This window comes from Cervus canadensis, chromosome 27 (genome assembly GCF_019320065.1).
Source record: "Cervus canadensis isolate Bull #8, Minnesota chromosome 27, ASM1932006v1, whole genome shotgun sequence".
NCBI classification, from domain to species: domain Eukaryota; kingdom Metazoa; phylum Chordata; class Mammalia; order Artiodactyla; family Cervidae; genus Cervus; species Cervus canadensis.
In genome coordinates, this window is record NC_057412.1 from 6,267,006 (window position 1) to 6,281,462 (window position 14,457).

General features: G+C 40.5%; 1 protein-coding gene across 1 annotated transcript in view; it reads left to right on the forward strand.

Annotated features, from left to right (window-relative positions):
* LOC122428646 overlaps positions 1-14,128 on the forward strand; it is a 26,353-nt gene extending 12,225 nt beyond the window's left edge. Inside the window, exons 5-6 of the mRNA XM_043448677.1 lie at positions 10,232-10,282; positions 13,745-14,128. Coding sequence (XP_043304612.1) covers positions 10,232-10,282; positions 13,745-13,817 — 124 coding nt within the window. The 3' untranslated portion in view covers positions 13,818-14,128. The remainder of the gene's footprint in view (positions 1-10,231; positions 10,283-13,744) is intronic.
* The last annotated feature ends 329 nt before the right edge of the window (positions 14,129-14,457 follow it).

Below are 14,457 nucleotides of genomic sequence, written 5' to 3' on the forward strand. Positions count from 1 at the left end.
CTCATTCTCTGTCGTCCCCTTCTCCCGCCTTCAATCTTTCCCAGCATCAGGGTCTTTTCCAATGAGTCAATTCTTTGCATCAGATGGACAAAGTATTGGAGATTCAGCTTCAGCATCAGTCCTTCCAATGAATATTCAGGACTGATTTTCTTTAGGATGGACTGGTTGGATCTCCTTGCAGTCCAAGGGACTCTCAAGAGTCTTCTCCAACGCCACAGTTCAAAAGTATAAATTCTTTATATAGGTGATTAAATTAGTGTTCTTCCTACTAGGAGATTATCTTACATTATCCAAGTGCATTCAAAATAATAAAAAAGTTCCTTCTAAGAGGGAGGGGTTAGAGTCAGAGTAGGCATAGGAAGTGTGGTGATTGATGCAGCAGATTGAGAGAAAGATTTGAAGATGCTGGTTTTGAAAATGGAGGACAGGAACTTCCCTGGTGGCCCAGTGGTTAAGACTCCATGCTTCCAATGCAGAAGGGGCAGGTTCAATCCTTGGTTGGGGAACTAAGATTCTACATGCCCAGTGGTGGGGCCAAAAAAAAAAAAAGGAAAACTAAAATGGAGAATGTCAACAAGTCAAGGAACACAGGTGAGCCCTAGAAGCTGGAAATGGAAATGGATTCTCCCGTGGAGACCCCAGAAGGAATGCAGCCCTGCCAACCCATTTTAGACTTCTGATCTCCTGGATTGTAAGAGAGTAGATTTATGTTGTTTTAAGCCACTAAGTTTGTGGTAATTTGTTAAAGTGGCAATAGGGGAATAATACATCAGTCATCACTGAGTTTATTTTCTTAACATGGTACAACTAATACCAATGAAAAGCAATTTAAATTTTGGATACTAGTTTCAAATCTCTAAAGACGCAAGCATGGTGGATGTAAAAGGCGGGCTAATTTGAAGTGCTAACGTGTACTGGCCCCCAGTGGAGAGCTGAGGGGCTGGTAGTGGGCATACAGGGCTTGTGCAGCTCTTTTAACATCCAACATCCTTTAGACCTGCGCCATCCACAAACCTGGGGCTCCTGAGGCCTGAAAATTCAGTATCTGAAATGAGATATGCTGCAAGTGTAAAATATACTGTGAATTGTAAAGGAGACCATAAAATATCTCATTAATAATTTTAAAATATTGATCACATGTTGAAACATTACTGTTCTGGACATACTGGGTAAAACAAAATAGTATTAAATTTCAATTTCTTTTCACTTTTTGAATGTGAAATGAAAACATTTAAATCACACATGTCAGTGGGTCATATTATGTTTGTGTTGGATAGAGCTGCTCTAAACAGATAATGCTATTAATGATGCAATTAACAAAATATAGATTATTTACATGCCAATTAATATATTAGTGAGTAATGAATATGCAAATGCAGTCAAGAAAGTTAATAGTTTTACCTATATACATTTAATGCTTTTTAAAATTAATGTCTCCATTTTTTATAGTCACATCCTCCTAGAGCCTGATCTCCATAATGTCAAGTTCAACTGTGGTTAGTTAGTTCAGTCGCTCAGTCGTGTCCGATTCTTTGCGACCCCATGAATCGCAGCATACCAGGCCTCCCTGTCCATCACCAACTCCCAGAGCTTACTCAAACTTATGCCCATCGAGTCGGTGATGACATCCAGCCATCTCATCCTCTGTCGTCCTCTTCTCCTGCCCCCAGTCCCTCCCAGCATCAGGGTCTTTTCCAATGAGTCAACTCTTCGCATCAGGTAGCCAAAGTATTGGAGTTTCAGCTTCAAGATCAGTTCTTCCAATGAACACCCAGGACTGATCTCCTTTAGGATGGACTGGTTGGATCTGCTTGCAGTCCAGGGGATTCTCAAGAGTCTTCTCCAACACCATAGTTCAAAAGCATCAATTTTTCGGCGCTCAGCTTTCTTCACAGTCCTACTCTCACATCTATACATGACCACTGGAAAAATCATAGACTTGACCAGATGGACCTTTGTTGGCAAAGTAATGTCTCTGCTTTTTAATATGTTATCTAGGTTGGTTATAACTTTCCTTCCAAGGAGTAAGCATCTTTTAATTTCATGGCTGCAGTCACCATCTGCAGTGATTTTGGATCCCCCCCCAAAAAAGTCTGACACTGTTTCCACTGTCTCCCCATCTATTTCCCATGAGGTGATGGGACCAGATGCCATGATCTGAGTGTTAAGCTTGAAGCCAAGTTTTTTACTCTCCTCTTTCACTTTCATCAAGAGGCTTTTTAGCTCTTCTTCACTTTCTGCTATAAGGGTGGTGTCATCTGCATATCTGAGGTTACTAATATTTCTCCTGGCAATCTTGATTTCAGCTTGTGCTTCTTCCAGCCCAGCATTTCTCATGATGTACTCTGCAGATAAGTTAAATAAGCAGGGTGACAATATACAGCCTTGACGTACTCCTTTTCCTATTTGGAACCAGTCTGTTGTTCCATGTCCAGTTCTAACTGTTGTTTCCTGAGTTGCATACAGGTTTCTCAAGAGGCAGGTCAGGTGGTCTGGTATTCCCATCTCTTTCAGAATTTTCCGCAGTTTATTGTGATCCACACAAATGGGAAAGACCAGTGATCTCTTCAAGAAAATTAGAGATACCAAGGGAACATTTCATGCAAAAATGGGCTCAATAAAGGGCAGAAATGGTATGGACCTAACAGAAGCAGAAGATATTAAGAAGAGGTGGCAAGAATATACAGAAGAACTGTACAAAAAAGATCTTCATGACCCAGATAATCACAATGGTGTGATCACTCACTTAGAGCCAGACATCCTGGAATGTGAAGTCAAATGGGCCTTAGAAAGCATCACAATGAACAAAGCTACTGGATGTGATGGAATTTCAGTTGAGCTATTTCAAATCCTGAAAGATGATGCTGTGAAAGTGCTGCAATCAAAATGCCAGCAAATTTGGAAAACTCAGCAGTGGCCACAGGACTGGAAAAGGTCAGTTTTCATTGCAGTCCCAAAGAAAGGCAATGCCAAAGAATGCTCAAACTACCGCACTATTGCACTCGTCTCACATGCTAGTAAAGTAATGCTCAAAATTCTCCAAGTCAGGCTTCAATAGTATGTGAACTGAGAACTTCCAGATGTTCCAGCTGGTTTTAGAAAAGGTAGGGGAACCAGAGATCAACTGTGGTAAAAGTTTGAAAAAAGATCTGGAGGAAAAGCCTAAGGAATTGTGGGGAATACTGGTGGCAGCTTAATGGTGGCATTTTTGCAGGGAGAAAAGTGGTGTTTGCTGCAGTGGGTGAACATGATCTTCACACGTGTTTTATTGCTTTATGTCCAAGAAAGGAAAGGTGGTCTATAACTACTAAGACACTGTTACTATGAAAATCTTAACTTTAAGTAATTTTTAGGGTATGATAAAAAGAGCATATTTTTTTCCTTTGGTATCGGAATACTCACAGTGAAGGCTTAGAATTAAAAAGAAGAGGCAGTGTGCCTGGATGAAATCATTCAATCAAAGCCACTAGGAAAAATCTAAAACTTCTGGACTCACTAACACAAATGTGTCTGAATGAGAACAGAACATGTAATCAGATGAATGACTGAGCTCCCTAGACCTCAGTGAATTTCTATATGGTTTAGGAGTATGGAAATGACAGCTTCAATATTTTGGAGAGATATGCCTTTTTACCTGCAGGCAGTAAGGATAGTTCTGAATCACTTGGATCTTTTTACCTTCTCACAAAGACCTCATGGACATCACATCCTTCTTTTTCTGAGGAAACAGAATTTCTTTTGAAATTCTGTCAATGTTTCATGAAGGCATCTAAGGAGTGTAATTTCCTGGACCAGATTAATGTTTGTAGGATCAAGAAATCTTAGGAAACTAAACAGAATCTGTGAGCAATTATATTTTGGATGGTGATTACCTCAGAGTTCAGTGAAGAAAAAACTGTATTAGGAGAAAATACATATGTGTATATATATAGTATATCAGTAATAAATATTATGTGTATGTGTACATAATTATGCATGTATAACAAATGTCATATATGCACATATTATGTATATATCAAAACATAAATAATATATTATGTAATATACACATATACTATGTGTATATATACATTATATATGCACACACAAATATATTCCCAATACATGCATATATAGTTATACAAATGCAAAAGCAAAGTGATGAATGTTTGATAAAACACAAAGATTTTCCATTCTGGGCATTTCATGACATCTTAGGGATGCCAAATACCATCTAGGACAAGATGTTCATGGTTTGACCCTCATCCTGAGCAAATCTGCATATTAAGGAAATTTATACAAGCATTAAAATTTCAGTAAAAGTGAGTTAATGGTGAAGTCGCTCAGTCGTGTCTGACTCTTTGCGACCCCATAGACTGAGGCCACCAGGCTCCTCTGTCCATGGGATTTTCTAGGCAAGAATACTGGAGTGGGTTACCATTTCCTTCTCCAGGAGATCTTCCCGACCTGGGTTTGAACCAGGGTCTCCCTCATTGTGAGCAGACACTTTACCGTCTGAGCCACCAGGGAAGTCTAAATTATCCTTAGTGGATGAATTTCTCCTTCTATTACCTGGATCATGTTTCCCCACCTCCAGTTCTCCACTTTATTTTGGAGGGGTTACCACAGCCAGCATCTCCTGCTCAGTGTAAGTACTGACCATCTAAAGGGGTATATAATGAAATGGTTCGAAAAGATTTCCCCACTTTCTGATAATGGTCCTGTGTACACTGATCATATGTTCAGGGAGTAGAGAAAGCTTTTAAATTAATTGTTTATCTGTGGCTGTGCTGGGTCTTCGTTGCTGGGCAGGCTTTTCTCTGGTTGTGGTGAGTGGGGGCTACTCACGGGTGTGAGGGCTTCTCTTCTTGCAGAGCATGCTCTCTAGGGTGCAAGGGCTTTAGTAGTTGTGGCACATGGGCTCTGTACTTGCCGCTGTAGACACAGGCTCAGTAGTTGTGGCCATGGGCTTAGTTGCTCTGCGACATGTGGGATCTTCCTGGCCCAGGGATCGAACCCATGTCTTCTGCATTGACAGGCAGATTCTTTACCACTGAGCCACCAGAGAAGCCCATAGGGAAAGTTTCTTAAGGAACACTTGGATTGGATGGAAGACAACTACCAGAAGCTAATATCCAGTTGAAAATCTATAAGCAAAAAGTCCTGTTTCTTTCCCAGTGGGAAGTGGGATGTATATTTCTGGGTTTGCCAAGGGTATAGAAACCATCCCGTTCATTAAAATAGCTTAGCTTCCGTATTTCAAATACAGAATTCTCCTGCTTTCTTAGATAAGATACCAATTAGATATAAATGCACTTATGTAGGGCCTGGCGCAAGCGGTTATATGAAATAGCACTTGTGCCTAAGTCTAAGTGCCCTTGATTAACATTGTCAAGCCATGAGGCTGAGTGAGGACACACCAGGTTTACCTGCCTGGGGGCATTACTGAGATCAGCTGGCTCATGCAGAGTTGTAAAACTTTTTATTACTTTTCTGCATATATTATGCCATGGAACCATGGGGACTTCTGGGACTTCTGCTGCTTGTAAAAAGGTCCAACATTTTTGTTGGCTGAAGTGCAGGGTGAGAATTGCTCATCATCCTTGCAAAGCAACTGGAGACCTCTTACAGGGTTGATTGGTTAACCTGCATGGATGGCAGTTAATGAGCCAATGAAGGACATGTTAACATTAAATTAAAACATGTGAAGAAGGTTCCGATGAGCGTCGGATGAGCTAGATGCAGTAGGGGCATGGAGAGTCAGAATACAAGGAGAGAACCAAGTGTTTTGTTCATTAAGGTGTGCAGAACTCATTGTTCTTGATGGAAATGAAATTTACGAGGCTGAATGCCTTGCAGAGGTTGGAAACCCTTAGACTCAACTTTATTGGCCAAAAAATTTCTCTAAAGAGAAGCTTGCTGAACCTACTATGAGAATATTTATTACTTCCATAAACAATCAGTAGACATACATTTATATATAGTTTCTCTGTAATTGAAAAAAATCCAGCTTCTTATTAGTATAGAAGGTATAGACAGATTGAAACCAAATGCCCAAAATTTTCTCTGAGAGAATATGGAATTGGCTTTAGGAAAAAGTGATCTTTAGGCTGATAGATAAAGCATGGTACTAGATGTTTCTTCCTGGTATGTCCCACTGAATTCTTAAGATTCTCAATGATTATCATGGTGCCCATCTGACTAGCCAAAAGAATGACAGGCAGTATAATGCAGCAATTATAAATTAGGCCTTGAGAGCAGCAGACCAGGTGCCAAATCCGTATTAATTTCAGTCTTATTTGACATAGCAGAATTTAGTAGCATATAATATAACAGAATAGCTTACTCATCTACCCAATAGGCTTTATTTATTTATTCTACTAAATAGAATTTAGTAGTATGTAATAAAATAACTGTGCAGTTTTATTCAGCTCTTTTGGTTGTAAAGACTAGAGCATCATCTATTCCAATAATTTTAAAAGTTTTACTGTAAAGTTTCAAACAATACATATATTGTTTGGAAAATCAGTGTCTCAGAAACTCAAGTAGTGGGGTCATAGTAGAAGAAGTACTTTAGAAAATGGAACAGGAACTGGGAAATGACTTGGAGTCTAGCACAAGTCTGGGATCCTCAAAAACAGGGATCTGTTAATTTTGCTTTGGGTGCCCAACTTTAATATGAAGTGAGTGTGTGTGTGTGTGTGTGTGTGTGTGTGCATGCTCAGTTGCTACATCACGTCCGACTCTTTGCAACCCCATGGACTGTAGCCTGCCCGTCTCGTCTGTCCACTGGGTTCTCCAGGCGAGACGACTGGAGTAGGCTGCCACTTCCTCCTCCAGGGGATCTTCCCATACCAGGGATCCAACTCACGCCTCCTGTGTGTCTCCTGCATTGGCAGGTGATTTCTTTACCACTGAGTCACCTGGGAAACTTCTTTAATATGAAGACACCATATGAAGTCCATATGAAGACACTGTATACATCCAGTATCTTCTCTGGCTGCCAAATGACCTGCTTTTTCTGTATTTCATTATCCAGATTCCTAGAACAGGCATTCTGGTCTGTTTGGGTAAGCATTTATCATGGACAGGCCATATGGTAGTCCAATGACAAGGACGGGCCATAAGACAGATCTTCGTCCTTAAACCAAACTTTAGTGGTAATTAAGGGACTATTCCTTTCGCAGGTTAAATGGATGGATATCTTGCTTTTGCTGGGGCTGTAGGTAAAACTGGCACAATGACTGATATGTCTAATGGTTCCTGGGAGATTGTTATGGTTGGATTTGATCTACATGCTCTCTTATTTTCTGATTACATGTCTCTACCATCACTTGGGAACAAGTAGAAAGAAGGCAAAGACTATTTCAGAGCACACCTTCTGAATATCCAGTTAGTGAAAACCAGAGATTGTTTCTAGGTCAGACTCAACTTTTTAAACTATTCACTTCACAAATGTAAAACCTAGAGTATTTCCTACAGGGAAGTGACAGAGTAGAACTAATATTGGGCAAAAGGGTCAAGTAGACAAAGAGGTTGTGTTGTCAGGGCCTTTCTTCCTCCCTCCCTCCCCTCCCTTTCCTCCTCCATCTGTCTCTCTCTCTCTTTCTTTCTTGGCAGGGAAAGTGCAGAGTCCTAACCACTGGACTGCCAGGAAATTTCCAGGGCCATTCTTTCTTCTCTAACCCAGAGCCATTTTACACGCTAGTAAATTAAAGACAGGTGTAGTTTGGTAAGAAGAGGGTATGACTTAGAAGATACCCATAAATCACATCTTTGACCTGAATCCTTTGCCTTGGGTAAATAAACAAGCTTCTCTAAGCCTTAAATTCCTTATCATAAAGCACAACTATCACAGAAGGTTGTCTTTACTACTGCGTGAAAGAATTAGGTACATGATGTTTATTTAATAAATAATTTAAGAAATCAGAGGTAGAAGGGGCACGTAAGAGCTCTTACTTTATAGACATGGGAACTGCAGTCCAGTTTTCCATGTTAAGTTTAACCAGATACTTAATGTGCAATCAAAGTTAGAACCCAGGGCACCTGATTTCCCAGGCCCTCTAAGCTTCTCCAAAATTCTCAAAACTTGCTGTTTACCACTGGGTTTCTTTCTTTTTTTCCCCCTGCTGTGCCATCCAGCATGTGGGATCTTAGTTCCCCAATCAGGGATTGAACCCACGCCCCTGCATTGGAAGTATGGAGCCTTAACCACTGACCGACCAGGGAGAAGGAAATGGCAACCCACTCCAGTGTTCTTGCCTGGAGAATCCCAGGGACGGGGGAGCCTGGTGGGCTGCCGTCTATGGAGTCACACAGAGTCGGACACGACTGAAGTGCCTTAGCAGCAGCAGGGAAGTCCCAAAACTTGCTCTTTTCTCTGTGTAGGTGTGCAACATCATAGTTTTCAATTTCTTTCATTGAACAAAGCATATTCTTGTAATTAGAGTAGAAATTCCCAAAGTTCTTTTTTTTAAAGAAAAGAAAATATCTGATTCTTATTTACTATGTAGAGTGAAGGAATCAAGATTGCCAGGAGAAATATTAATAACCTCAGATATGCAGATGACACCACCCTTTTGGCAGAAAGGGAAGAGGAACTATAGAGCCTCTTGAAAGTGAAAGAGGAGAGTGAAAAAGCTGGCTTAAAACTCAACATTCAAAAAACTAAGATCATGGCATCCAGTCCCATCACTTCATAGCTAATAGATGGGGAGACAATGGAAACAGTGACAGACCTAATTTTCTTGGGCTCCAAAATCACTGCAGATGGTGACTACAGCCATGAAATTAAAAGATGCTTGCTCTTGGAAAAAAAACTATGACAAACTTAGACAGCATATTAAAAACAGAGACCTTACTTTGCCGACAAAGGCCTGTCTAGTCAAAGATATGATTTTTCCAGTAGTCATGTATGGATGTGAGAGTTGGACCATAAAGAGAGTTGAGCTCCAGAGAACTGATACTTTTGAACTGTGGTATTGGAGAAGACTCTCGAGAGTCCCTTGGAGTGCAAGGAGATCCAACCAGTCCATCCTAAAGGAAATCAGTCCTGAATATTCATTGGAAGGACTAATGCTGAAGCTGAAGCTCCAATAGTTTGGTCACCTGATATGAAGACTCATTAGAACAGACCCTGATGCTGGGAAAGATTGAAGGCAGGAGGAGATGAGGATGACAGAGGATGAGATGATTGGATGGCATCATCGACTCAGTGAACATGGGTTTGAGCAAGCTCCGGGAGTTGGTGATGGACAGGGGGGCTTGGTGTGCTGCAGGCCATGGGCGCTGCAGTCCATGGGGTTGCAAAGAGTTGGGCACAACTGAGTGACTGAACTGAGCTGAACTTATGTAGAGTGAATCAAAATTAAATAAATTACTGTCTTGGATGGACATGTGTTTTATTAGTAACACCAGTCTTAGAGAAGGAAAACTCCTTGGCTAAGCATGCCTGGTGTTCAGTGGCCTCTGCAGTCACTCTGGCCATGTGATTTCCTCCTGTGGCTCTGAGGGTGAGAGCTGAGCCAAGCCTGCTAATTGAAGGTGATCCAGAGTGAACAACCACAAAACCCAAGGTGATTTGGACTCACCTGGCTGAAGTGTGCCCCATGCCATGCTTCCCTCTGTCTCATGAGCAAAACGTGGCATGATGCAGTGGAAACGTCATATAATCCTTTATATTTTCAATTACCAAGGAGTCCTTTTAAGAAATGTTAAGTGACTAGATTTCAGATTTTCTTAGAATAGAATTGATGTGTCTACATAGTTGATATTTTATTTGCCCAAGAGTGCAAGATTTTTGAGGTATGTCTGTTTCTCTTCCACTTACAATTTCCTCCCAAACACCTATCGGCTGTCTTGTGCAAAGCACCATGGGAGATACAAAATGGCGTTAGATACTCTCCTTCCTAAAGGAGCCCATTTCCCTGTTGAGGTGAGAGTAGAAACTCCATGGGACCTTGTCTGTCTTATTCGCTGTTCAGGTTCAGTGCCTAGACCAGCATCTGGCGCAGTGTAGACAATCCGGAAGTGTTTGTGGAATGCATAAATGAATATAGCTATATCAAAAGTTAATCAGAGTGAACACTTATGTAGCTAATGTTTACTTCCACTAGCTTTCTAAGTATTTCTTACAATTGCTGCTTCATATGATTTTCACAACTCTATGAGGTAGGAACTATTAATATACTCATTTTGTTTTATCTTTTTTTTGGCTGCGCTGTCTTCGTTGTTACGCGGCGGCTTTCTCCAGTTGCGTGAGTGGGGGCTCCTCTCTGGCGGCGATGGAGCGCTTCTCCTTCCGGTGACTTCTCTTGCTGTGGAGCGTGGGCTCTGGGGGCGCGGGCTGAGTATTCGTGGTGTGTGGATTTAGTTGCCTCCCGGCAAGTGGAATCTTCCTGGACCAGGGATCAAACCCATGAACCCTCCATTGACAGGTGGATTCTTAACCACTAAGCCAGGAAGGAAGTCCAATATACCCGTTTTTAAGATGGGGAAACTGAATCTTGGAGAGATTAACTAACTGTCCCAAAGTTGCCCACTAGTGACCCTGAGATTTATACCAAAATCATCCACCTCCGAAGTCTGTGTTCTTAGCCATCATGCTCTGTTGTCCCTGCATGTTATGCTTCCTTGGGGCTAAAGACTCTTCTGTGATCTTTTTTAGAACCAATATCAAGGAGTGTTGTGAGGAGGGGAGAGGGATAAATCAGGAGCTAGGGATTAACACACACACACTACGATATATAAGATAGAATACCAACAAGGATCTACTGTATGGCCCAGGGAATTCTACTCAGTATTCTGTGATAACCTATATGAGAATAGAATCGGAAAAAGAATGAATATATATATATATATATAACTGAATCATTTGCTGTACATTTGAAATTAACACAACATTGTAAATCAACTATACTCCAATAAAATTTAAAAAAAAACAAAGGGTATTTATAATGGAATCCTGTATGCGGTATTAACAGCAAGCAAGTTGAAAAGTTTTGTAGAATATGAAACAGACATGGGACCAAAGCTTAAGGGATAAGAAGGATTAAACAGACCGGAAGTAGTGCTCATCTCTTTTGATTTGTGGGAGATGACCTTGAAAATTATTATTGTGATATGATTATGTCATAGTCATAAAATATTATAATATTATTTTAAAATTTTAACCAATTTCATCATCTTAACTACTTTGCATGGGTGAGAGTCCAGTCTTGTTCATCTTCCTATGCAACCTTAGTGCTCGGATGGGCACCTTCACACTGATTTGAAAGGAACTGAATTATCACTAGATGGTAAGTTTGGTGGACTGGGAAAGTCTAACTACACTAAAATAGCCTTGCCAAATCTGATTTCTGATAAGCTTATATCTTTCAAACTTTTATCCAACCCTTTCTTCTTCTTTTTTAAAAAATGAATCTTCAGGGAAGAAAAAGACAAAACACTATATTCATATGAAATCAGTTTTGACATCTTCAGAGATTTCTCTAGGTTCTGGACCAAGCCTGACTGTTGTTCTCTTCTACCTACATTCCTCCTACACTTGAGGGATTTCAAAAAATGTGCTTAATAATTGGAACTTGTTTTAATTTTCTCTAACTTATTTATTTTCTCTTGAGGTTAAGAACATTTTTATAAATTTGCAAATACCAAAAGTATTTTGCATGCACGAAATAGGTTTAAGAAAACCATCAGATCAGATTCAGAATATCTCCCCAAGGAAAGGAAGTGCACGAAATAGTCAAATAATTAACTGAAAAACAAAGCAAGGCAACTAAAATATCTCCCTGAACTAGTTCCTAAGGTATGCTTTTTTTTTTTTTTTTTCCATTATGAAACACAGCCTAGTCTGCACTGCTTGTTTTTTGAAGTGAAATTTTGATGGGAAAATTAATTACTGACTCCACTGTGTATTTCACACTGACATTGGCATTCTTTTTCTTGCCAAACATTTTGCTACGAGCTTAGGCATTTATCCTCAATATGTTTTCCAGCCTCTTCAGGTGTTCATTTTTCTTGTCCCCAGTAAGTGCTAAGTCACTCAGTTGTGTTTGACTCTTGCGACCCCATGGACTGTAGCCTGCCAGGATCCTCCATCCATGGGATTTTCCAGGCAAGAATACTGGAGTGGGTTGCCATTAAATTTTCAAGTCACATTTCCTGAGAGGTAGAACAGGTCACTATAGCTATGCAGAGGTTGATAATAAAAGCAAATTTTCTTTTGTTCATCCATCATGAATAAAATAAACTCCTGGTTTGAATTTTACTCCATTAAGCAGGGTCTCCTTAATCTGAAGATCTGATGTAAATAAGCAAATCAGTTTCGGAAATGCTTGGAATCTAAAGAGTGGCAAACTATGTATGATCTAGTTGACGGGCTGATAAAAAGATTGAAATTGCTAAACTGACAAAATGACCAAAGTTGATAAATTGACAGACGTGTCTTGAGCACTGACTATCTGCAAAGCCAACTTCAAATTGAGATTTGCTATTCATTAACCAGGGCTTCCCTGGTGGCTCAGTGGTAAAAAATCCTCCTGTCAATGTAGGAGACTCAGGTTCGATCCCTGGTTGGGGAAGATGCCCTGAAGGAGGAAATAGCAACCCAATCCAGTATTATTGCCTGGGAAAGCCCATGGACAGAGGAGCTTGGAGGGCGACAGTCCATGGAGTCAAAAGAGTCGGACATGACCTAGCAACTAAAGCAGCAGCAACAGCAACATTCATTAAGCAGAGGTGAGGATGTAGGGGTTTGATGTACAGACCTACGTGATGATGTGCTTCCTGACTCCCTGCCAGCAAGTCTCGAGCAAGAATGAGCGCTTCCCAGCTTATTTTTCTAACTTACTCCAACTGGGCAAGAATTGGACTTCCACACCCAAACAAGTCAGTCTTTATAACTCACACTTTCTGGTGCACCCTACTCCATAGTGGTGCCACCCTATAATGTTACGTCTGGCTTACTTTGGAGTTCACACAAGCTTTTCTTTGTCTGGATCTCATCTTACAAAGAAATACTCCTCATGTCTGCAAGAGCTAATTATTTGCATTAGTCAAACAGAAAAATTATTGATAGGTTTATCATGAGTTTGTTCATTCTGTCAGGGTTCAGGAAACTAGGACTTCCCTTGTGGCTCAGCTGGTAAAGAATCTGTTGAAATGCAGGAGACCAAGGTTCGATCCCTGGATCAGGAAGATCCCCCGGAAAAGGGAATTGCTACCCACTCCAGTATTCTTGCCTGGAGACTTCCACAGACAGAGGAGCCTGGTGGGCTACAGTCCATGGGGTCACAAAGAGTCAGACATGACTGAAGGACTAACACTTTCAGGAGACTATAAAGAGATATGAGTAATGGGAGCAGAAACAGGAGTAAAAATAGCAATACACTAGTATGAATGGTAAAAGCCTTAGTTAATGTTTACTCTTAGCCTTTGTGCTAAGTTCTTTATGTACAATAATAACTTCCTTTTACAGAAGAAGAAATCAAAACTCGGAGAGACAATATAACCTCCCCCAAAGCACAGAGTCCCAGTGGTGGAGCTGGAAAATGCGTTTTCTTTCTTTCTTTTTTTTTTTTACTGTATGATATCACTTACACGTGCAATCTAAAAATACAACAAACTAGTGACTATGATGAAAAAGAAGCCAACTCAAAGATACAGAGAACATACTAGTGTTAACCAATGGGAAGACAGTGGGGAGGGGCAGTGTAGGGGATTAAGAAGTACAAAATATTTGATATTGTTATGGTCTTCTTGACAGACTGGAACCTGGGGACAGGAGTCGACGAAAAGAAGGTGAAGAAAAGAAGGACGCGGGGGACCCAAGTCTCTAGTGGAACAAGGGTGCTTTATTCATGGCGGCGTGTGCTTATATATTGTTATACAAGGAAGCTTTAGGCAGAAAAATAAAGTTGAGCAAAAACACCGAAACCAAATGCATAACAACAGTAACTAAGGGAATAACAATCGTCATGGGGCCAGAAGACAATCCATGTATTGGAAATAGGAACATGACTAAGTAGTTTTACAGAAAAGTAAAAGGTTACTGAAAGGAATCCACGTATGCGTTCTGTCTCATGACCTCAGTCCTGCTCGTTCCTGTTTTCCAGGAACTGATAAGGAGCAGAGGGCCCTTGAGAAACAGAAAACAACATATAGGATTCCTTAAAATTAAACGTTCCCTGACAGATATCACCTAAATTACAAGGTATATTGTACAACACAGTGAATATAGCCAATATTTTAAGACTATAAATTTTAAGACCTTTAAAACTATGAATCACTATATTGTGCATGCTTGCTTAGCCACGTCAGTCATGTCTGACTATCTGTGACCCCATGGACCATGGCCTGCCAGGCTCCTCTGTCCATGGGATTCTCCAGGCAAGAATACTGGAGTGGGTTGCCATTTCCTTCGACTACACCTATAACATATAACGTTGTACATCAACTATATGTGAATAAAACAAAAAA